Source organism: Kogia breviceps, chromosome 8 (genome assembly GCF_026419965.1).
Source record: "Kogia breviceps isolate mKogBre1 chromosome 8, mKogBre1 haplotype 1, whole genome shotgun sequence".
Taxonomy (NCBI): Eukaryota; Metazoa; Chordata; class Mammalia; order Artiodactyla; family Physeteridae; genus Kogia; species Kogia breviceps.
The window spans coordinates 41,413,286-41,439,861 of NC_081317.1; the positions used below are offsets into that span (position 1 = coordinate 41,413,286).

Here is a 26,576-nt window from a genome sequence, read left to right on the forward strand (position 1 = left end):
CGGAATGAGGCGCCAAAGGACGGCTGAGCGGCGGCCCGGCCCGAAGAGCTGTGGGTCCGGGTGCCAGTGGGCTCTCCCCACCAGCGCCGCGGCAGGGTTAGTGCCCGCCGGGAGGAGGTGGCCCGGGAGGGGGCTCCTCGGGGGCTGCGACACCTACCAGTACCGCCCGAGCCGGGGCGAAGCGTCCGGCCGCCCGCTCCTGCCTGGGGAGGTGAGAATGACTCACCCAGCGGCCTCAGCTGAAGCCAGCCTCTCCTACCGAGGCCAGCTGCCCACTCAGGCCTCCGGGCCCACGACCCCGGCATCAGGGCATAGACTTTAGTAGGACCGCACAGCGGAGGGTCCAGATGAGCCTCACAAAGTGCTTGGCTGGCCCAGCTCTTTTCTGTGCGCCGCTTTCTGAGATGATTGGTCTTCTGTCTCCACCAGCAAAGCTGTACCCTGATGTGGCCCACTTTTTGCTGCAGCACCCTTATCCTTCAGACTATCCAGAAGAAAGTGGGGGTAACAAAAAAAGTTAAAAATCATGAAGCCCCCCAACAACTAATTAAGCAATAACTAAAGAAATACAAACAATATGCTGAGGCTCTTTTTATTTAAATTTATTTTTAAATTTTTTAAACATTTTATTTACATTTTAATATACCCCATGTTTCCAGATGAATTCAATTTCTATGTCACAAATACAATTCACTTCATCGTGTGGGGAATATAAAGAGGAACTCATTTTGTCCTTACACCGTGAAACGTACCAGTAGGGAAGACAGTATAAGGTAAGTACAGTGCTATATATTGCTCTCACTTTTAAATGAAATGCCACACACTAAACAGTGTACATATTAAATAATTTAAACTTCACATCACCATGAAGTACCATACTTTCATTGTTTACATTATACAGATGTAGAAAGTGAGGCACAGAGAGATTAAACAACCTGTCCAAGGTCACCTAGCTAGTAAGTGGAATCTGGGTATTCTGACTCCAGAGCCCATACTCCTAACCGTTGGTTTTACTGTACAGCCTGCAGGACCATGTTTACAATATGCAGGATCCCAAGTAAATGTTTTTGCAAGGACCCTGATTATGTAAACAATTTGATTAAAATATGTATTATGAAATTCATGACCCCATGAAGTGAAGTATGTTTTATTAATGAAGATTTGGGGTAATGGGTAAAGAAGTGGGACTTACATATTTGCTTGCTGTCATATCAGTGCACATAAAATTCTTGGTACTAAGAACCATCTCTTTTTGTCTTTATTTCAGATGCATCATTCCTAGCTAATTTCACATCTCACACATGAGAAAAAGGTAATGATGGTATTATTACTCACAAGGTCATGACTTCAGAACCTTTTTGTTTTGAAACAATATAGGTCTTCTTGCCTCTCTAGTTTCCTAATACCATTTATTTAATGCTAGTTACATCATTACTTATGCCACCACATCATCCATCTTGCCACCTGTGAATACAGGCTTCTAAAGACTCTTTCATTGGTTGCTACAGTGTTTCATTAATGATGAGCACAAATGCAAATCTTACCCAGAGTATATAGTCAAGTTTGAATGGTAATTTGTTTTCTATATTGTTAAATTTACCCTTTGGAATTTTATAATGTAAATGTAGAACAATGTACCTCCAACATGTCTTTTCTTGAATTCTTTAGGCCATGAGCACAACATTCCTAGAATAATCTTTTAGTGTTGACTGAACCCCTAGCTTACTCACATTGCTACCAGCGGGGAGAATAGGTGAGAGGCCATTGGCTGATCATGAAGAGCAATCCCATGGCACAGGATTATCCATCTGTCTTCCAGCATGACATAAGAGCAACCAGGGAACAACCCTTCATGATAAACACACTCAAAAAACTAGGAATAAAAGGGAATTTCCCCAGCCTGATAAAGGGCATCTACGAAAAATCACCACTAACATCATTTAATGGTAAAAGACTGAATCCTTTCCCCCCTAAGATCTTGAAAAAGAAAAGAATGTTCATTCTCACTACTTATATTCACATTGTACTGGAGGTTCTAGCCAGGTCTATTAGGCAGGAAAAAGAAATAAAAGCATCCAGATTGGAAAGGAAAAAGTAAAACTATATCTACTCACAGAACACATGATCTTATACATAGAAAAGTCATAATAAATGCACTTAAAACGACTAGAATTAATAAATGAGTTCAGCAAGGTTGCAGATTACAAGTTCAGTATACAAAAATCAGTTGTATTTTTATATACTTGCAATGAATAACCTGAACATGAAATATTTTAAAACTTCCATTCTTAATAGCATCAGGAAGAATGATACTTAGGAATAAATTTACAAAAGGAGTGTGAAATGTACACTCTGAAAACTGAAAAATTATTGAAAGAAATTAAAGAAGATCTAAGTAAGGATTTTTTTATGAATCACTTCGCTATATACCAAAACTAACAGCACTGTAGATCAACTATACTTCTATTTTTTAAAAAAGAAATTTAAGGAAAAGAAAGATTTTTTTTTAAATCTCATGTTCATGTATTGGAAGACAACATTATCAAGATGGCAATACTCCCTAGATTGATCTACAGATTCAACACAACACCTACCAGAATCTCAGCTGACTTCTTTGTAAAAATTGACAAGCTGATTCTAAAACACACATGGGGGCTTCCCTGGTGGTGCAGTGGTTGAGAGTCCACCTGCCGATGCAGGGGACACGGGTTCGTGCCCGGGTCTGGGAAGATCCCACATGCCATGGAGCGCCTGGGCTCATGAGCCATGGCCGCTGAGCCTGCGCGTTTGGAGCCTGTGCTCCGTGACGGCAGAGGCCACAACAGTGAGAGGCCCACGTACCGCAAAAAAAATAATAATAATAAAAAAATAAAACACACATGGAACTTCAAGGGACCTTGAATAACCAAAACAATTCTAAAAAAGAATAAAGTAGAAGGACTCACTTTTCCCAATTTCAAAACTTATGACAAAGCAACAGTAATTAAGTCAGTGTGTTACTGGTACAAGGAGAGACATATACATCAATGAAATAGAATTAAAAGAGTCCAGGAATAAACTATCTATGGCCAACTGATGGCCAACTGATTTTTGACAAGAGTGCCAAGACAATGAGGAAGAACAGTCTCTTCAATAAATGGTGCTGGGACAACTGGATATCTACATACAAAAGAATGAAATTGAACCCTTACCTTACACCATGTACAAAAATTAACTCAGTGGACAAAGACCTAAACATAGGAGCTAAAACTATAAAACTCCTAGAAGAATACGTAGGAGAAAATCTTCATGACGTTGACTTGGCAATGATTTCTTAGATATGACACCAGAGGGACAGACAATAAAAGAAAGATAAATTGGATTTCACCAAAATTTAAAACTTCCGTGCATCAAAGGACACTATCAATATTGTGAAAATGTGGGACTTCCCTGGTGGTCCAGCGGTTAAGACTCTGCTCTCCCAATGCAAGGGGCCCAGGCTCCATCCCTAGTTGGGGAACTAAGATCTCACATACCTCAACTAAGCCCACCAACTAAGCCCGCACACTGCAATGAAGACCCAGCATAGCCAAAAATAAATAAATTTTTTTAAAAGATTGTGAAATGCAATGCATGGAATGGGAGAAAACTATTAGCAAATCATGTATCTGATAAGGGACTTGCATCTAGAGTATTTAAAGAACTCTTACAACTTAATAACAAAAAGACAACCAAATTCTAAAATGGGCAAAGGATCTGAATAGATGTTTCTTCAAAGATATACAAATAGCCAACAAGTACATGAAAAGAGGCTCAACATCATTAGACATCAGAGAAATGCAAATCAAAACCACAGTGAGCTATCACTTCATAGAATGGCTCAAACCAAAAAGTCAGATAACAAGTGTTGACAAGGATTTGGAAAAATGGGACTCATACACTGCTGATGATAATGTAGAATGGTACAGCCACTTTGGAAAACAGTCTGGCACTTCCTCAAATAATTAAACATAGAGTTACCATATGACCCAACAATTCTACTCTTAGGAATATTCCCAAGAGAAATGAAAACATGTCCACACAGAAACTTGTACACAAATATTTATAGCAGCATTATTCATAATAGCCAAAAGGCAGAAACAACCCACATGTTCGTCAGATGAATGGGTAAGCAAAGTGTGGTGTATCCATACAATGGAGTATTTTTCAGTCATAAAAAAGAATGAAGTACTGATGCATGCTATGATGAACCTTGAAAACATAATGCTCAGTGAAAGAAGCCAGTCACAAAAGATTACATACCATATGATTCCATTTATATCAAAGTACAGAATAGGGAAATCTATAGAGACAGAAAGTAGATTAGTGTTTGGTTAGGGCAGGGGTGGGGAGGACATAGCTAAAAGGTATGAAGTTTTTTTCCGAGGTGATAAAAATGCTCTAAAACTGTAGTGATGGTTAAACATATCTGTGAATATACAAAAAGCATTGAACTGTATACTTTAAATAGGTGAATTTGGTATGTGTGGTATGATATGTGAATTATGTCTCAGTAAATCTGTTTTTTTTTTAATTGCATGTGTTCTGGAGTAGAAAGATCTATGTTCATATCCCAAAACTGTAATTAGTAGATATCTGTCCTTGGGGGTAGTTACCTCTGAGTCTCAGTTTCCTCATCCTGTGAAATAGGAATTAATTAAAATAAGGCATATAAAGCATTTAGCATAATGCCTGGAATAAAAAATATATTTAATAAGTGTCAGCCATTATGTTGCCCAAGATTACCAATTTGTTCAATGCTGGAATCCTAATTTCACAAACATTTCTCTGTCCTTTATATAAACTCTGTTTAAGCCTATAGACTTGAGGACATAGTAGGGATGGTATATGGGAAATTTGTGTATTTTATGTCATCATGTGTTAGCTTGGAAATGTAGACTTTCTTATTTTGCCATTAACTCACTGCTTTAAATCTTCTTCCCATCACCTCAAACTTATTCATCAAATCAATTCCCTCTTCAGATTAATAAACTGATTTGCAAATGACAGTCAACTCAAACAAATTTGAGGGAAGAAGATACATTTATTGGTTCATATAACAGGAAGTTGGGAAGTCCAGGGATGGAGCTGAGTTCAAGTACTCAAAAAATATAATTTCTCTCCAATCTTGGGTCTGATTTTCTCTCTGTGACCCCCTTCACAGAGAGAGAGAAAGAGTCGCTCCTTAACTCTTTTTCTCGACTGAACTCTCTTCTAAACTAAGCCCAGACTTTTGGGCTTCCATGTTCATCCCTGCATTGTCCAATTTTAGCAAGAATTCTGCTAAGTCAGTTTAACCAGAATCTCCCATCCTTGATATCTGACCACCCTCAATATCTCATTAGGTTCCTCATCTTCCACCATCCCCCAAGTGATGTCTGATCTCCCTGGCCTGCCTTCAGCAAGAATCCTGTTAAGTTGGTTTAGCCAGAACCCCCCTTTACACCTTATGTTTCCTCTTAGTAATCTTCTATCCCTTATCTATCCCCAACCTACTCCTTAGCTATAAATTCCCACTTTTCCTTGTTATGTTTGGAGTTGAGCCCAATCTCTCTCCCCTACTACAAAATCCCATTGTAGTGATGCCCAAACCTATCTGATAGTACCCCTGAATAAAGCCTGCCTTATCATTCCTTAACAAGTATCAGGAATAATTTTTTTCTTTAACATCACTCCTACTGAGCTTGGGTTTTGCCAAACTGGGACAGCAGGAACATTGCTACAGACAGTTTCAGGATTATGTCATCCCAGTTTACCAGCCCCCAAAGAAAGAGAAAACATCTCTCTCAGCATCTGTAAAAACAAAAAAAGATTTCTCACAGCAACTATGTGAAAGATGCATTTTCAAAGAATGCTTAGGAAAATTTTATCAAGATAGTGCATACTAATGCCATATACAATATTATTGCTTTGGACTATGTGTATTGTTCTTCCCCAGCACTAAAGTATTTATCTTGTAGTACTGAAGAGTCTACTACAGCACTAAAATGTATATCTTGTTTTAGTACTTAAAAGGTCTACTACAAGGAGCCAACCCTTACCGACCAGTGAAGAGTGTAAAAGGTGCCTATTTCAATTGCGAATTGCATTCTGGCCATCTCTTCATCCTAAAGCATTTTCTTTGAGGAAGGCCCTTTTAATTTTAGACAGTCTGGTGAGATTCTTGACCCTGCTTGATACACCCAGTAGAATAATAGAACCACTCATGCTTCGTACTGCCAAGCGCCTTAATTTCAAAAGAAACAGGTCCTGGCCCCCTCTTCAACTCCTGTCTTCACATTCCACACCTCACCCCTTTGCTTTTCTCTGACCTAACTGGCCTCTTAACTGATTCAGAATATGCTGAATCCAGAATGTTAGTGGCCTGTTGGGTTGTTGTTGTTGTTTTAATACACTTTATTTTTTTACAGCAATTTTAAGTTCACAACAAAATTGAGTGGAAGGTAGAGAGATTTCCCATATACCCCCTGTGGCCCCCCCACCAGCCTCACACATTATTAACATTACCCACCAGAGGGGTACATTTGTTACAACTCATGAACCTACATCAACTCATCATCCAGAGTCTATAGTTTACATAAGGATTCACTCTTGGTGTTGTACATTCTATGGGTTTGGGCAAATGTATATACATGTATAATGACATGTATCCACCATTATAGTATCACACAGAGTATTTTCACTGCCCTAAAACTGCTCTGTGCTCCACCTGTTGATTGCTCCCTCCTCCCTAACCCCTGACAACCACTAATCTTTCTACTGTCTCCACAGTTTTGCCTTTTATAGAATGTCATATAGTTGGAATCATACAATATGTAGCCTTTTCAGATTGGCTTCTTTCACTTAGTAATATGCATTTAAGTTTCCATCATGTCTTTTCCTTTTAGAATTCAGTAAGATATGACTTCCCCACTAAGAAATTATACTTTGACTTAATACCTCTTGGTACATCAAAAAAAAGTGTTTATCTGGAACATACCAAGTGTTCTAAAAGATCTGCTCTTTACTCCAGTTTCCCTAGGGTATTTTTCGCAAGGAGTCTTTAATACACATCCAGCTGAGTTGATGCTAATATTTGTCACCACCTGGAATGTAGTTCTTGTCAACCTGAACATACTCCAGATTCCCCAGGGGCCTCTTTTGTACTTGAAAAATAGATAATGTTTTTAGATGGCTCACTGCTAGGGCATGGGATATGCATGTCCCCTGAGATACACTACAAAGAAACACACTGAGAGAGTGGGACAGGTAGGTGAGAGAACAAAGTTTTGTTCCAGTTGAATCAGGGACCTATTAGAATTCTGATGGCAGGAAGTCTGCAGACAGGCCATTTGAGGAGAAGGATTTTTGGATGAAGTCAGTAAAGGTCAAAGTGAAACAGAAAAGCTCACCCTCAGGACTATAAGTTTGTATTTTGAGGCAAGGTTTGAAGTTGTATAGTGGGCAGCCAGATCAAACAGAGGGGCCACAGAGTCAGCCTTCTTATCATTTAAGATACTGTTACACAGTCCATTCACATTTAATGTTGTTATTGATACAGTTAGATTTATTTCTGCCATTTTGAATTTGTTTTCTCTATGTTTCATATCTTTTTTGTTCTTTTCTTCCTTACTGCCTACTTTCACATTAAGTGAATATATTCTAGTGTATCCTTTAATGACTTCTTTTGATGATCATACTAGGTAATAAAGTTTTTATATACACTTAGTTATTTCCTTAAGATAAATTCCTAGAAGTGGAATTATTGAGTCAAGAAGTTGGCACATTTATAAGCCTTTGATATCCATAGCCACATTTTTCTCCTAAGGAGTCATTGCAGTTTACATTCCCACTAGCAAGGCCTTTTTGTGTTGTTGACTGATCCTAGGTATCAGTCTCATAGAGAGTTTAACTTAATTCATTATAACTGGCTCTTATATAAATGTTGAAATTTGAGCTGAAATCTCGTAAGTTAAGGCTGATTTAATGTTCAGAATTGAGGATCAGCTATGAAATGAGCTTTCTTGGTATTTAGCACCTGTTGTTATTTAATGGTAATTATCTTGATGAATTTCCATGATAAAGTATAGCTTTTTATCTCAAAGCCTACCATGCCTCAGCCAATCTCAGAATGAGAGTGAGGACAAGGACATATTATTGATCTATTTGACTAAACCTCAACCAACGTTAATGTTGGAGAGATGTAGCACTTGCTTTCTTTAAAGCAAGTCATTATGAGTTTGAGGCCTAAATTCCTAACATCTTTCCCTCCATAATGTACAATCAAAATTTTTCTCCTAGTAGTAGTGATGGTTACACCAATTTACATATGTGATAAAGTGCTTAGGACCACACACACACGTTGTATCAGTGTCATTTTACTGCTTTTCATATGTTACCATAATTACGTAAAACATAACTATTGGGAGAAATTGGAGAAGAGTACAGGGGACCTCTGTACTATGTTTGCGGTTTCCCATGAGTCTATAATAACTCCATGATAGAAAGTTTAAAAAAAAAAATCTTTCGCTAAGAGTTACCAGAGGAGTATTTTAAATTTACTTTTTGCATAGAAAATGCCTTCACATGGTTCCAAAAGTCTTGCTTTCTCCCCGCAACCCCATTTCTATTGCTTCTCTTAACTTATTTTCATCTATACTGTTCTAATATATTTTTATGTAATACAAGCAAATATGAATGTATATTCTTACTTTTTGCAGCTTTCCCAAACAAAGGATAGGTGCTAGTCTGAGTCCTCTGAAAAGCTGTTGCCAAGACGGAATTAAATGTAAGAGTACTTCCCAGAGTTGTATTTGTTGGGTCAAAGGGAAAATGTATTTGAAATTTATAATATTTCTAAAATTGTTCTCCATAGGTACTGTAACATTTTGTACTCCCGCCAGAGAAGTAAGAGATGTTGGTTTCTCTTCAACTTGCCAAAAGCATGTGCTGTCAAACTTTTGGATTTTATGAATCTGGATTTTGTGATGTGATTTTAATTTGCATTTGTGTTATGATAAGTTTGAGCATCTTTTCATGGTTTTAAAAGTCATTGGTATTTCTTTTTCTATGGACTGTCTGTTCTTTGCTGTTATTTCTACTAGGTTAGTAGGTACTCTTTATGTGTAAAGGAGATTAGCCTTTGTCTGTAATAAGATTTGCAATTTTTTCCAAGTTGTAATTTGTCTTTTGGCTTTGTTTATTGTGTGTTATGCCATTCAGAAGTTATTCTATTTTTTTTTTTTTTTTTTTTGCGGTACGCAGGCCTCTCACTGTTGTGGCCTCTCCCGTTGCGGAGCACAGGCTCCGGACGCGCAGGCTCAGTGGCCATGGCTCACGGGCCCAGCCGCTCCGCGGCATGTGGGATCTTCCCGGACCGGGGCACGAACCCGTGTCCCCCGCATCGGCAGGCGGACTCTCAACCACTGCGCCACCAGGGAAGCCCCAGAAGTTATTCTATATAGTAGAATAAATTAATCCTTTATTTTATGGTTTCATAGTCTTAATTACACTTTTCTCTCTCCAAGGCTCTAAAAGAATTATTCCATGTAGTCTTCTAGTATTTTCATGTGTGAACTTTTTATGAATGATCTTTTAAAATTAAATTTTCCATTGATTTGAAGTTTATCCAAGTGTATGGTACAAAGTATGAATTCACCTATTTTTTTGAGGTATAGTTGATTTACAATATTATATTAATTTTAGGTGTACAACATAGTGATTTAAAATTTTTATATAGTCCATTTAAAATTATTATAAAATATTGGCTATATTCCCTGTGCTGTACAATATATCCTTGTAGATTATTTGTTTTATACATAGTAGTTTGTATCTCTTAATCCCATACCCCTATCTTGCCCCTCCCTGCTTCCCTCTCCCCACTGGTAACCACCTGTTTGTTCTCTATATCTGTGAGTCTGTTTCTGTTTTGTTATATACATTCATTTGTTTTATTTTTTAGATTCCATATATAACTTATTTCACTAAGTTGTAAGTCTTAGTTATGAGTTAAACTTATAAATAAGTCTGACTTATTTCACTAAGCATAATACCCTCCAGGTCCATCCATGTTGTTGCAAATGGCAAAATTTCATCCCTTTTTATGGCTAATATTCCATTATATATATATAATAATGGAATAATATATATATAGGTCCCACATCTTTTTTATGCATTCATCTGTTGATAGACACTTAGGTTGCTTCTCTATCTTGGCTATTGTGAATAATGCTGCTATGAACATTGGGGTTCATGTATATTTTTGAATTAGTGTTTTTGTTTTCTTTGGATATATACCCAGAAGTGGAATTGCTGTATCATATGGTAGTTCTATTTTTAGTTTTTTGACTAACCTCCATACTGTTTTCCACAGCAGCTGCACCAATTTGTATTCCCACCAGCAGTGTATGAAAGTTCCCTTTTCTCCACATCCTTGCCAACATCTATTATTTGTGGTTTTTTGGTGATAGCCATTCTGTCAGGTGTGAAGTGATATCTCACTATGGGAGTTTTTTTGTTTTGTTTTTGGTTTTTTGGCTGCATTGGGTCTTTGTTGCTGCACATGGGCCTTCTCTAGTTGTGGGGAGCGGGGGCTACTCTTTGTTGTGGTGCGCAGGCTTCTCATTGTGGTGGCTTCTCTTGTGAAGCACAGGCTGTAGGCACACAGGCTTCAGTAGTTGTGGCATGCAGGCTCAGTAGTTGTGGCTCGCGGGCTCTAGAGCGCAGGCTTGGTAGTTGTGGTGCACGGGCTTAGTTGCTCTGCGGCATGTGGGATCTTCTGGGACCAGGGCTTGAACCCATGTCCCCTGCATTGGCAGGCAGATTCTTAACCACTGCGCCACCAGGGAAGTCCCTCTCACTATGGTTTTGATTTGCATTTCTCTCGATGATTAGTGATGTTGAGCATCTTTTCATGTGCCTGTTGGCCATCCATATGTCTTATTTGGAAAAACGTCTATTCCAGTCTTCTGCCCATTTTTTTAATCAGTAGGTTTGTTTGTTTTGATATTGAGTTGTATGAGCTATTTATATATTTTGGATGTTAACCCCTTATCAGGGGATTATAATTTATATATATATTCTACTGCAGAGGGCACAGGTTCGATCCCTGGTCAAGGAACTAAGATCCCACATGCCTCGCCACTCAGTAAGTAAGTAAGTAAATAAATAAATAAATAAACTGAAGTTTTAAAAAAAAAAAACCTACAGTAAGTCCCCTACATACGAATGAGTTCCATTCTGAGAGTGAGTTTGTTAAGTCCAATTTGTTCATAAGTCCAACAAAGTTAGCCTAGGTACCCAAATAACACAATCGGCTATATAGTACTGTACTGTAATAGGTTTATAATACTTTTCACACAAATAACACATAAAAAACAACCAAACACAAAAAATAAAGAAAACATTTTTAATCTTACAGTACAGTACCTTGAAAAGTACAGTAGTACAGTACAACATCTGGCATACAGGGGCTGGCATTGAGTGAACAGGCAAGAAGAGCTACTGGATGGAGGAGGGAGAGGAGGTGGGAGATGGTAGAGCTGAAGGATCGTCAGCAATAGGAGATGGAGGGCAAACTGCAATTCCACTCACGCCTGACTTTGATGGCACAGTTCCAACAAGGAGCCAAATGCACATTCGCATCTTTGAAAGTTCGCAACTTGAAGGTTCGTATGTAGGGGACTTACTGTATTTGTGGCCTTCATATTTCCAAGGGATAGATGCAGATGAATAGAAATTGTTAAATAGCTTAAAATACTCATTTCTGCAGTTATCTGGAGAAGTGAGAGCAAGAAGCCAATGTGAACATTAGGGTATAATATGGTTGTAAATAATCCTCCAAAATGCACACTCTGGAGGGGTTTTTACCCCTTTCTGTGCTCAAAATTCAACCTTTCTCATTCTGTATTAAATTGTCTCTTCTTCAGTATAAAAACTGGTGCTAACCTAAAGGTGCTTTACAGAGCTCACTATTTTGTAGAACTGCAATGCCATGTGTCAGGCTAGGATTAAAATATTTACAAAAGATTTGTAAATTTTTTTTTAATTTGGCCATGCTGCAGGACATGTGGGATCTTAGATACCCGACCAGGGATCAAACCTGTGTACCCTGCATTGTGAGCGTGGAGTCTTAATGACTGGACCACCAGGGAAGTCCCAAAAGATTTGTAATTTTTGATGAAGGAAAACCTTTTATACAGCATTTATACCTAGAGATATAAAGTCTTTGAGCACAAGGTATATACCTGCCCAAGGGCTTAGAGAAGATGTGTAATACAAGTGAGAGAATATATCATTACTGAAACTGTTTCTCACAGGCTGCCTTTACCTATAGTGCTGTTGTAAGCCACATTTTTCATATAGTAAATATTTTAGACTCGTGGGTCTCTGCTGCATCTATCCAACTTTGCCCTTGTAGCAAGAAAGCAGCCATAGACAATACTCAACAAATGGAAATGAGTGTGTTCCAATAAAACGTTATTTACAAAAACAAGCAGCTTGATACTCAAACTGTACTACATTTTCATGAAGCATGCCTTTATTATAGGTAATTGTTATGTTAAAGTGTGACTGATTTTTAAACGCAAGTATTCAATGCAAATTTGTGTAAATAAAGTGCATAATTTTTCACCTGGCACAAAAAAAGTGTGGGCCCACCATATTCATTGATGTAGTTAGTGGTTATTTTTTCCCTGTGATAGTTGTGGCAATCAGAAGTTAGCTGAGGCAAAACTCTTTGTTGGGGAGCCTGCAGCAATGTTCCTGATTTGCCTAGAGGTATCTTTCTCTGTGGAAATGCCAAGAGAGACCATGGTGAGAGCTGCTACAGGACTGGGCCATGGAGCAGCATCCAAGTTCATTTTGTTCTTTCTCCCTACTATCCCATAGCCCACTCTCCCTCCCAGCTCTGTTATTCTGATCTTGGATTTGTGGAAGAGTTCTGGGGGGGACTTTCATCTACTTATTTTCCAGGTGAGATTCTCTTCTCTATTCATGAAATTGAAAGCTGATTAATATTCCCTTCAGTCTAGACACATTTGCACTGTATCTTGCTAAAATTTCACAAAATATAAATGCCCTTCCTGTACTGAAATAAATTTTCTCCTACTTTTATACTTCCTTGGACATTTCAATAGTGATTTTGAAGAGAAAAGAATGAAATGGAAAAGGAAACTTGTTTAAATGGGTCCACTGCCCATTGGCAGTTCTTTTATACCATGACTTCTCTTCTCTCAGTACTTTCAAGAGTTTTCTCAGGAGGATAGTACATGGATGGAACACACTGAGCCCTTGCATATCTTAAGAGCACTTTCTTTTCTCTATCCCCCACCCCCCTTTAAATATTTTATCATGAAACAGTTAAGTTATACACTTTGTATTAGCTCCAGTTCTCTAGAAAACAGAGCCCAGGGAAAACTTAAGTACTAATTCCTTTTGAGGAGAGTGAGTGAAAAGGGAAATGAGGCAGGAACGACTGGAAAGCAAATATAAGGTGGTGCATTTTAGAACCAGCCCAACTGTCACTTAGCCATGCCAGGACGTCTCTGGGCAGGCAAAACAGAAACACTGTGCTTCATAACAATCTGTTAGAGATGGAGAATAGAGATAGAATTCATCTGCCTGTCTTGTAGCCAGCCTCCAAGATGGCCCTTAACCACCCCATCATATTTATATTTATTTATATTTTATTTGTAATATAAATGTACTAATAAATATTATAATTTATATAAATACATAATGTTGTATATTTCCCATACTTCTTTCTTTATAAAAATGAGAGGAAACTATATACACTTGTTTCACTTATGTACAAGAGCATATATACCTACCTCATCATTTTTAATGGCTGTATAGTTCCATTGTGTGGATAGATCATAATTTATTCAACCAGCCTCATGTTTAACTTGTTTCCACTCTTTCACTATTATAAATAATGATGCAATGAACACCCTTACACGTAAGTCTTTGTGAGTTTATCTATTAGCTAGAATAATTCCTAGAAAGGGAAATGCTTGGTTAAAGGCTATGAGCATTAGCATTATACATTTCCACAGGTACTCCTAAATGGCACTCCAAAAGTTTGTTCCTATTTATGTTCCAACCAGCAGCATGTAAGAATGCCTCTTCCACACCTTTCCTAAACATATTTTATAATCAAACATTTTTATTTTTGTCAATCTGAAAAATGAAGGTGGTATCTTATTGGGTTTTTTTGTTTTGTTTTGTTTAGAAATTTATTTTATTTATTTATTTATTTATTTTATTCACTTATTTTTGGCTGTGTTGGGTCTTTGTTGCTGCGTGCGGGCTTTCTCTAGTTGCAGCGAGCAGGGGCTACTCTTTGTTGCGGTGCACAGGCTTCTTATTGCGATGGCTTCTCATGTTGCAGAGCACAGGCTCTATGCGCGTGGGCTTCAGTAGTTGCAGCACATGGACTCAGTAGTTGTGGCTCACGGGCTCTAGAGCACGGGCTCAGTAGTTGTGGCACACGGGCATAGTTGCTCCGCGGCATGTGAGATCTTCCCAGACCAGGGCTCAAACCCGTGTCCCCTGCATTGGCAGGCAGATTCTTAACCACTGCACCACCAGGGAAGTCCTCATTGTTTTAATTTTCATTTTCTTGTTATGAATAAGGTTGATCAGTTTCAAGATGATGAATAAATAGGTTTCTTCTAGAAAATCACCTCAGGGACTTCCCTGGTAGTCCAGCGCTGAAGAATCCACCTTCCAATGCAGGGGGCGTGGGTTCAATCCCTGGTCAGGGAACTAGGATCCAACATGCCACAGAGCAACTAAGCCCGCACACCACAACTATTGAGCTCACATGCCTCAACGAGAGAGCCCGTGTGCCAAAAACTACAGAGCTCACGTGCCCTGGAGTCCACACACCACAACAAGAGGGAGAAAACCTGCATGCCACAACTAGAGAGAAGCCCAAGTGCCGCAACGAAGAGACTGCACACTGCAACAAAAGATCCTGCATGCCACAACTAAGACCCAACGTAGCCAAATAAATAAATAAAATTTAAGAAAAAAGAAAATCACCTGAAAACAAGGAAAATAAGAATTGAAAATTGTATCTTAGATAAAACTAGGAAACAGATGTAACTCAGAATTATGCACATGAAAAGTAGTTGGAAGGAATGTAAGTGCTCTGGCTCAGAAAATGTAGTCAAACCCAGGAAGTTCCAGAGTTCCTTTAGGGATTTATTGATGCCATCAAACATCAGGGTCACAAGATGGCTACTCTAGATGTAAGCATTAGTCCAACTTCTTATTCAAAGACAGAAGGTGAGAGGTCATAGGTTGGGAAGCTATAAGCATGCTCTCATATCTTGTCTCTTTTATCAGAAAGTGAACTCTTTCCCAGAAGCCCCCCAGCATATTTCCTCGTCTTATTAGTCAGAACTGGGTCCACATATCCATGCTTAGATGCAAAGTCGTCTGGGAATCTGGCAAAGGGGATCAATTGTTTTGACATATATTATTGATTAATAAACCACTCCCAAAGTGAGTGGCTTAAAAGACAATTACAGTGTTTTATTATTACCTCTCATTGTTTGGGTGATTGGGTGAGGTCAGCTAGGCAGTTTTGTTTGGGATCTGTCCACAATTGCAGACAGTGCTGGTGTGGGAATCATCAGAAGCCTTACTCATCTACACATCTGGTACCTGCGTTGAGAAGATAATCAGTTGGGGCTGGAACAACTGGGGCTCCTTGGGCATCTCACTCTATTTCTATGTAATCTTTCTTACTCATAATCTTCTGGACTTCCAACATGGCTACTCAGGAATTCAAGTGTACATGTTCTGAGAAAAAGACCTTGGCAGAAGCCATATTGCCTTTTATGACATAACATCAGAAGTCGCACATTACTTACTCCATCTTTTGTTTGTCAAGTGAATCACAAAAGCCTAACCAGTTTCAAGGGGAAAGGAAACAGAATCCATCTCTTGATGGTCAAGTGACAAGTTTCAGGAAAAGCATGTCACACTGGAAATATTAACATGGTCATTTTTGACAATATACTATCCCTCAATTGGCTTTTACCAATCATGATTCATCCTGAGGAACTAGGCATATTGCAGCCCTGAGTAAAAATCAGCATTCATCATACATTGCTGGTGGGAATGTAAAATGGTACAGACACTGCTGAAAACACTTTGATGATTCATCAAAAAGTTAAACGTAGAATTACCATGTGACCCATCAATTCTATCCCTACATAGATACCCAAGATAACTGAAAACAAAACCTTGTATAAAGAATGTTCATAGCAGCATTACTCATAATAGCCAAAAGGCAGAAACAACCCAGCTGTCTATCAGCTGATGAGTGGATAAATAAAATGCAGTGTATCAATTAAATAGAATATTATTCAGCCATAAAAATGAAGTACTGATACATTCTACAACATGAGTAAACCTTGAAAACACTATGTTAAGTGAAAGTGGCCAGACACAAAAGGCCACATATCATATGACTCCATTTATAGTAAATGCTCAGAATTAGAAATTACATAGATATAGAAAGCAGATTAATGATTGACAGGGGCTGGGGAGACGACTGAATGGGTATTGATGCTTAATGAGTACAGGGTTTATTTTTGAGATGATTAATTTTACCTCACATTTTTTAAAAATTGGGGTTCTGTTAGATAAGAAGTGGGAGAATCACTGGTTGGCAGCCAATTTCCTGTTTTATGAAGAAGAGAAAGCTTATTGGTCTGAAAAAGTCTTTATTTCTCTTTAATCTGAAATTTTTGTTGTTGTTGCTTAATGTAGAATTATAGGTTGACATTTTTTTCCTTCCAGCCCTTTGAAGGAGTCACTCCACTGTCTACTGGCTTGCATAGTTTTTTATGAGAAGTCAGCTACATTTGTATCTTTGTTCCGCTTTATGTAATGTTTCTTTTTTTCTCAAGCTGCCTTCAAGACCTTCTCTTTGTCTTTAGTTCTCAGCAGTTCAAACATGATATGTCTAGCTGTGTTTTTAGTTGTTTATCCTGCTTAGTAGTCTCTGATCTTCTTGGATTTGTGGTTTGATATCTGTCATTAATTTTGGAAAATTCTTGGCCATTATTTCTTCAAATATTTCTTCTGTCCCATTTCCTCCCTCTCCTCCTCTTCCTCCCTCCCTCTCTCCCTTTCCCTCTCTCCCTCTCTCTCTCTCTCTCTCTCTCTCTCTCCCCCGCCCACTTTCCTCCCTCCCTCCCTCCCCTGGGATGCCAATTGCATATATGTTAGACTGTTTGATATTGTCCCACAGCTCTTGGATACTCTGTTCTGTTGGGGTGTTTTTTTTCCACTTTTTTCTTTGTGTTTCAATTTGGATAATTCTATTGAATTATCTTCAGGTTCACTGATTCTTTCCTTCTCTGTGTCAAGATTACTGATGAGCCAGACAAAAGAAATCTTTATCTGTGTTACCAGATTTTTCTATTTCTAGCATTTCCATTTGATTCTTTCCTAGCATTCTTATCTCTGCTGAAATTGACCAATCTGATCATGAAGTCTGTCCACTTTTTCTACTAGATCCTTTAACATATTAATCATAGTTCCGTACCTGATAATTCCAATATCTGTATCATATCTGATTCTGTTAATTGCTTTGTCTCTTAATAGTGTGTGATTTTTCTCTTCCTTCTTTGTATGCCTTATAATAATACTTTGTTGAAAGCTGGACATCTACTGCAAGGCAGTAAAGACTGAGGTAAATAGTTTGTATGCCTGGAAATGGGCACACCTTTCCTTCTACTAGGATTTAGTGTGAGAGATTGAATAAAGCTACTGAGATGCTGACTTATGTTTGGGTTTTGTTTGTGCTATGGATACTGTCAGTGCATAACAGGCTTCAAGTTTCTCTAACATTACCTGTATTTATGGTTGAGGCTGGTTGTCCACAGGCAATGTCTACCCCACCCTCAGCTTTACATCTTCCCACAGTGCCTGCTCCTCAAAAGATGTCTCCCTCTATACTCTTGATGCTATTTTAGCAGTAGACTGCTGTTACATGTTACTCAATACTTAAAAGCCTCCTTGGCTGGGCAGGGGAGGCATTCTTTGTTTTTCTGATTCAGCATCAGTTTAATTTTTTTTTAAATACTGGTTTATTATGTTTGATTCCAATTGGTTATATGTAGATTTTTGTTTTGACACATGTTTTGGCATTTTTTTAAAATTATGTTATTTATTTATTTATTTATGGCTGCATTGAGTCTTCATTGCTGTGTGCGGGCTTTCTCTAGTTGCGGTGAGTGGGGGCTACTCTTCGTTGTGGTGCGTGGGCTTACTGTTGCAGTGGCTTCTCTCATTGAAGAGCATGGGCTCTAGGCATACGGGCTTCAGTAGTTGTGGCTCGCGGGCTCTAGAGAGCAGGCTCAGTAGTTGTGGCACATGGGCTTAGTTGCTCCACAGCATGTGGGATCTTCCCGGACCAGGGATTGAACCTGTGTCCCCTGCATTGGCAGGCAGATTCTTAACCACTGCGCCACGAGGGAAGTCCCTCAGCATCAGTTTTAGATAAGCACTGTACCCCACGGGTCTTACGGTTAGGGCCTTCTTTATGATCCTACCCCCACACTCTGTTGGAAGACCTCTAATGATCTGGGTCCCACAGGGGTAGGGTTTTTTTTCCCCTTTCTCCAGATGTAGCTGGTCTTCACCAATACAAGATTTGCTACCCGATGACAGGATTTACTGCCCTTTGCTCAGTGGCTTAAGGCTTTGGTTCTATAGGGAAGATAGGGGAGAAGGATCTGGGTAAGGCTTGATGCCTTTCCCTGCAGTGGCTGTCCTTCCTTTCCCACAGGCCTGTATACCACAAGGGAAACTTTCTCAGGATTTTCACGCTGCCCCAATCTTTCTTGTGAACACATAGTAAGGTCCATGGAAAAGAGCCTGCAAATGAGTGTGAATTGCCCTTGTACTTGTGGCTCCCAGAGTTTCTGTATTCTCACACTGGCCTATATTTGGCATTTAGTGATTCCTTAAAACTTATAGCTGAATTCTTACTAGCTTGATGGTGTCCGGGGATGGAGTTAGCCCCAAATAAGCAAGTGCATCTGTGCTATATCTCCTTGGAGGCACCTGTCTTTCCTAAGATTAAGATTAGATTGCCCTGGAACATCAGCTCTCTGATAAATTCCAAAATGTTATGAATTTGCAGATTGTCTTGTGATTTTTTTGTTGTTGTAATAGTGGAAGCAATGCTATTTCCAGCTTCCCTTTGTCCTAAGCAGAATCCAAAAACCCCTGAGAAACTGCTTTATAATTAAATCTGTTACATGTACTTGAATGCAATTCGTAACTAATACAAGTACCAACTAGCAACATTACTCAAAAATAAATTCTAAAAGGAGCAAAGGTGTAAGCATAAAGAAATAAAACTGTGATGGGCTTCCCTGGTGGTGCAGTGGTTGAGAGTCCTCCTGCCGATGCAGGGGACATGGGTTCATGCCCCGGTCCAGGAAGATCCCACATGCCGCCGAGCGGCTGAGCCCGTGAGCCATGGACGCTGAGCCTGCACGTCTGGAGCCTGTGCTCCGGAACGGGAGAGTCCACAACAGTGAGAGGCCCGCGTACCGCAAAAAACAAAACAAAACAAAACAAAAAAACCAAGAGTACCTAAACAATTGGGGAGAACTTCTATAACTTCAGAGAGCAAAACCTTTCTAAGTTTTCTTAAAACACAGAAGCCATAAGACAAAATATTAAGGCTAATAAATTTGACTACATAAAATGCAAAATTTTCTGCATGGCAAAAAAATCATCATTAACATCAAATAACAAAAAAATATTTGCAGAGGGCAGAGATCAAGATGGCAGAATAGAAGGACATGGAGCTCACCTTCTCCCACAAATACAAAAAAAAACACATCTACACGTGGAACAATTCTCACAGAATACCTACTGAACGTTGGCAGATCTCATACAACCAAAGCTGCAAGAAAGATCACCACATAACCGAATAGGACAAAAGGAAAAAAAGGAATTGGTACAAGACCTGTGCCCCTGGGAGGGACCTGTAAAAGGGGAAAGGTTCCCTCACTCTGGGAACCCCCTTCACTGGCTGGGAGATCAACCAGGACAGATAGGGAGCTTCAATGGCTCAGAGGAGAGTGCAGCAGCTGGCTTGCGGCAGGCAGAACAGAGAGAGACCAGCACAGACAGTCCCAGCCACCTCGCTGCACTCCTCAGCCCGAAACACATGTCTGCTGGTGTGCATTGGGGAGTGGGTGCTGAAACTTGGGCTTCTGCGTACAGACCTGGGGAGAGGACTGGAGTTGGCTGCATGGAGAGAAGTGAAGGGACTGGAGTGTGGTCCAGGCCACAACCAGGGATGTGCACAGGATGGAGCCCAGGTCCTGCATAGAAGTCGCATTGTTAACATGCATGCAAAGGGAGGGGCAGGGCCCCTGCCCTAGTAGCCTCATTCTCTGCATGTTCACAGTGGGCGAGAGTCCACCTCTACGAGCTGTGGGAGCACACAAGCACCAGCAGGCTTCCCACACACAGAATCGGGGCTGAAATCTGAGCCAATTCCCAGTGGCTGTGTGACTTTTGCAGATTTGCGCTGCTGGTGGCTTTGTAAGTGCAGGGGCTGCAGAACATTCAAGAAGATTACTGGTGCTCCTGTAGCTGGAGAAGGTCCAGCATTAGCAGTGGCAGGCTTTGTGGGCCTGCACACACAGAGGTAGGGCTGGGGTCTGGGCTGATTCCTGTAGCACCCATGGCAGTTGCAGGTGTACAGCTACAAGAGACCGAGGTGCTGGATGTCAGCGGATCTGCACCAGCAGCTTTGTGAGCATAGCGCCTGAGGGACATCCAGGCAGATTGCCAGCATTCAAGGTGGGGCCAAGGACAGTGCCAACAACAGTGTACTTTGTGAGCACACAAAACAAGTGACAGGCAACACCACAGAGTGCACTTCCTAGTGGACAGCTCCTGCAGAGGAATACTCAGTGGCTCCTCTCCCAGTGGGAGCGCTCCAGTCCCACCTACCTCATACTGCAGCTTAGAACCAGATCTGGGGGCTCCTACTCCCACAGCTTGGGAGCAGACCCTGCCCCCAACAGGGATATGACAACCACAGAGCAAAGACGAGGCCCCATTCAACATCTGGTGCAGGCTGTGGTTCACCACAATACCAATCACACCCCCCATCAAGGGGACAACAGCCAGCACACATTGAGGAAAGCTGTGGAAGGCATCCATACTAAAAATAGCCCTCACACCAAAAACATTAGACTCATGCAGGCTACACAGGGATGCTCCCACATAAAAACAGCCCTTACCACAGTAGATAACTGTTTCTCCTAAATTCATAGAGTCAGAGAAATATAAGTAAAATGAAGAAGCAGAGAAACCACTCCCAATTAAAAGATCAAGAGAATTCCCCTGAAAGAACAATGAAACAGACCTCTCCAGTCTATTAGACCCCAAGTTCAAAAAGGAGGTAATAAAAATACTGAAGGAATTAAGAAAGTCTATCGATAGAAATACAGATGACTGTAACAAGGAATTAGAAACTACAAAGATGAGCCAATCAAAATTAGAAAACTCACTTGCTGAGATGAAAACCCAGCTAAAGGCAATAAATAGCAAACTAAATAGTGCAGAAGAACGAATAAGTGATCTGGAAGACAGATTAATAGAAATCACCCAATCAAAACAGCAAATAGAAAGACAATTTTTTAAATGAAAGCAATATACAAGACTTAAGAGATGATATACAGCAAGCCAGTCTACACATGATAGGGATCCCAGAAGGAGAAGGAAGAGAAAAATGGATCAAAAATATATTTGAAGAAATTATGGCTGAAAACTTCCCAAATCTAAAGAAGGAAACAGATACCCAGGTACAGGAAACACAGAGGGTCCCAGACAAGATGAACCCAAATACACCTACACCAAGATGTATTATAATAAAAATGTCAGAAGTTAAAGAGAGGATTCTAAAGGCAGCAAGAGAAAAGCGAAGTGTTAATCACAAGGGAACCCCAATAAGTCTATTAGCTGATTTCTCTACAGAAACATTTCAGGCCAGAAGGGAGTAGCAAGATATATTCAATGTCCTGAAAGAGAAAAATCTGCAACCTAGTGTACTCTACCCAGCAAGATTATCATTTAGAATAGAAGGAGAGATAAAGAATTTTTCAGGCAAGCAAAAGCTAAAAGAATACAGCAATACTAAACATATCCTAAAAGAAATATTGAAAGGTCTTCTCTAAATAGAAAAGAAGCAAGAATCTATAAGAAAGAGAAAATCACAATGGGAAAAAAAAATCACTTAAAAGATGTGGTAATATATACAGTGGAATACTACTCAGCCATAAAAAAGAACTAAATAATGCCATTTGCAGCAACATGGGTGGACCTAGAGATTATCATACTAAGTGAAGTAAGACAGAGAAAGACAAATATGATACGATCTCACTCATACGTGGAGTCTCATTTTTTAAAAATGATATAAATTGTTTCCAAAACAGAAACAGACTCACAGATTTTGAAAACAAACTTATGATTACCAAAGGGGAAACGTTGTGTGGGGGGGGGGATTGTTAGTTAGGAACTTGAGATTAACATATACACATTACTATATATAAAATAGATAACCAACAAGGACCTAACTGTATAGCACAGGGAACTCTACTTAATATTCCATAATAACCTATATGGGGAAAGAATCTGAAAAATAATGAATATATGTATATGTATAGCTGAATCACTATGCTGTACACCTGAAAGTAGCACAACATTGAAAAGCAACTATATGCCAATAAAATTAATTTTTAAAAAAGAAAGTAAATCACTTAAATAAACCAGTACACAGGTTTTTTTAATCAAAAAAAATTTTTGTGAAACTGATTATAATCATAATGAGCAGCATGAAGATATAAAAGAGAGCATCAAAATCATAAAATGTTGGGGAGGGGCATAAGAAAATGTAGTTTTCTACATTCTTGTAGAAAATGAAGTTTCTACAAGAACTTGTACCAGTTCTTCTCAGACTCTTCCAAAAGACTGAAGAGGAGGGAACTCCCAAAGTCATTCTATGAAGCCACCATCACCCTGGTACGAAAGCCAAACAAAGACACTACCAAAAAAGAAAATTACAGGCCAATATCTTTGATGAATATAGATGCAAAAATCCTCAACAAAATATTAGCAAACCAAATCCAACAACACTTAAAAAGGATCATACACCATGATGAACTTGGATTCATCCCAGGGTCACAAGGATGGTTCAACATACAAATCAATCAATGTGATACACCATATCAACAGAAAAAAAGAAAAAAACCACATGACCATCTCAATAAATGCAGAAAAAGCATTTAATAAAATTTAACATCCCTTCCTGATAAAAACTCTTACCAAAGTGGATATAGAGGGAACATATCTCAACATAATAAAAGCTTTTGATGACAAACCCACAGCCAACACAATACTCAACAGTGAAAAGCTGAAAGCCTTCCCACTGAAATCTGGAAAAAGACGAAGATGCCCATTCTCATTATTTTTGTTCAACATAGTATTGGAAGTCCTAGTCACAGCAGTCAGATAAGAAAAAAAAAATAAAAGGTATCCAAATTAGAAGGGAAGAGGTAAAATTGTCATAATATGCAGATGATACACTATTGATACTATGTATAATATAGATAACTAATGAGAACCTACTGTACAGCACAGGGAACTCTACTCGATGCTCTGTGGTGACCTAAATGAGAAGGAAATCAAAAAAAGAGGGGATATTTGTATACCTATAGTTGACTCGCTTTGCTGTACAGTATAAACTAACACAATATTGGAAAGCAACTATACTCGATAAAAATAAATAAAAAAATAAAATGATGATGCTATATATAGGAAACCCTAAAGACTCCACACAAAAACTACCAGAACTGATAAATAAATTCAGCAAGGTAGCAGGATACAAGATTAACATACAGAAATCTGTTGCATTTCTTTACGCTAACAATGAAATATCAGAAAGGGAAAATTTTAAAAATCCTTTTTAAAATCGCCTCAGGGAGTTCCCTGATGGCCTGGTGGTTGGGATTCCAGGCTTTCACTGCCATGGCCCAGGTTCAATCCCTGGTCAGAGAACTGAGATCCCACAAGCTGCCAAATAAATAATAAAAATAAAATAAAATTGCATCAAAAAAATAAAATAGGCCTTGCAACCATCAGTTGCTTGTGCCCTTCTGATCCCATACCTTGGTGCGTTCAGTTCCCTACCCCCTCTCATCGATTGTTGCTGCACTTTGAGGACCCGCTGCGGCTGGCGGCAAGTGGCGCCCGAACAGGGACTTGGCAAGAGGGACATCTGAATCTCGGCTTCCTGTACTAGATGTTAACTTCCTAGAGACCAAAGACACTACTCTGGAGCTCCTTGTGCCTAGAACAGTGTTACATATGTAGGAGTATGTCAAAAATGGAAGTGTCCAAGTTGGAGAATTGTTACCTTGCAAGATTTGTGGAAGAACATTCTTTCCAGTGGCATTAAAAAAACATGGACCTATTTGCCAGAAAACGGCCACTAAAAAACGGAAGACTTTTGATTCAAGCAGACAAAGAGCTTAAGGAACTGATATTCCAACAGTAAAACCTCTTAAACCTAGGTTTATGAATATTTAAGGGAAGGATGGAGAAGCTTGAATAAGCCTGAACCACCAAAGAAGCCATCTAATTGGAGGAGAAAGCACGAAGAGTTCATAGCCACCGTAAGAGCAGCTAAAGGCCTTGGTCAGGCCCTTAAAGAGGGTGGCAAACTTCCTCCCCCTCCTCCACCTTCTTATGATCCTGATTATATTCAGTGTCCATATTGCCAGAGGAGATTTAATGAAAATGCAGCTGATAGACATATAAATTTCTGTAAAGAACAGGCAGCACGTATTAGTAATAAAGGCAAATTTTCTACTGATACCAAAGGAAAATCGACTTCTCGGACACAGTATAAGCCTCCTGCACTTAAAAAGTCCAATTCTCCTGGAGCCACCTCATCAGGATCTTCACGATTACCACAGCCAAGTGGCACTAGCAAAACTGTTGTAGGTGTTCCTTCAGGTAAAGTGTCTTCAGTTAGCAGCTCTTTGGGAAACAAACTTCAGACCTTGTCTCCCTCCCATAAAGGGATAGCAGTCCCTCATGTAGGAGCTAACATCAAACCTCGAAATTCCACACCACCTAGTTTGGCTAGAAATCCTGCCTCAAGTATGCTTGCAAGCAAAAGAAAAACATATACTGAGAGCTACGTGGCCAGGCCAGATGGAGACTATGTCTCTTCACTTAATGGTGGAAACATTAAAGGCATTTAAGGAAATTCAGTGGGACACTTACCAAAATTCTGCCATGAGTGTGGGACTAAATACCCCGTAGAATGGGCAAAGTTCTGCTGTGAATGTGGCGTTCGAAGAATGATTCTGTGAACAAAATCCAGAAAGAAAAAGAGGTAAGTCCAGAATTTTATGACTGTTGCTGCTTGGACATCTAGAGCACTTCCTTTAGTGATTTTGTGCTAAAATCATTCATAATACTTTTTTCAACAGTTTTTGGAGCATAATCCTTTGGCTGTGTAATGTGTGTGTGTATATATGTGTGTGTACATATACTGTATATAGTAAATACCTGACAACCTAAAATAAATAAATAAATAAATAAATAAAATACTTAGGAATAAACTTGACAAAGGAGGTGAAAGACTTATATGCTGAGAACTATAAAACATTGATAAAGGAAACTGAAGATGATTCAAAGAAATGGAAAGATAGCCCATGCTCTTGGATTGGAAGAATTAATATTGTTAAAGTGGCCATACTACCCAAAGCAATCTACAGATTTAATGTGATCCCTATCAAGTTACCCATGACATTTTTTACAGAACTAGAACAAATAATCCTAAAATTTATATGGAACCACAAAAGACCCAGAACTGCCAAAGCAATCCTGAGCAAAAAGAAGAAATCTGGAGGCATAACCCTCCCAGACTTCAGACAATACTACAAAGCTAGAGTAATCAAAACAGCTTGGTATTGGCACAAAAACGTATCTGGATCAATGGAACAGAACAGAGAGCCCAGAAGTGAACCCACACACCTTCGGTCAATTAATCTTCAGCAAAGGAGGCAAGAATATACAATAGGGAAAAGATAGTGTCTTCAGCAAATGGTATTGAGAAAGCTGGACAGCAGCATGTAAATCAATGCAGTTAGAACACTCCCTCACACCATACACAAAAATAAACTCGAAATGGCTTAAGGACTTAAATATAAGACATGACACCATAAAACTTCTGGAAGAGAACATAGGCAAAACATTCTCTGACATATAGCAATGTTTTCTTAAGTCAGTCTCCCAAGGCAAAAGAAATAAAAGCAAAAATAAACAAATGGGACCTAATCAAACTTATAAGCTTTTGCACAGCAAGGAAACCATAAACAAAACAAAAAGACAACCTACAGACTGGGAGAATATGTTTGCTAACGATGCGACTGCCAAGGGCTTAATCTCCAAAATATACAAACAGTCCATACAGCTGAATACCAAAAAAACAAACAACCTATCAAAAAGTGGGC

At 39.3% G+C, this 26,576-nt stretch overlaps 1 protein-coding gene across 1 annotated transcript; it reads left to right on the forward strand.

The window, feature by feature from the left end:
• Positions 1-4: 4 nt before the first annotated feature.
• On the forward strand, positions 5-25,430 carry LOC131760794 (zinc finger C2HC domain-containing protein 1A-like). Its single transcript, XM_067041063.1, is given in 2 exon segments — positions 5-211; positions 24,624-25,430. Coding segments are annotated over 2 exon segments (1,014 nt in total).
• Positions 25,431-26,576: the final 1,146 nt, after the last annotated feature.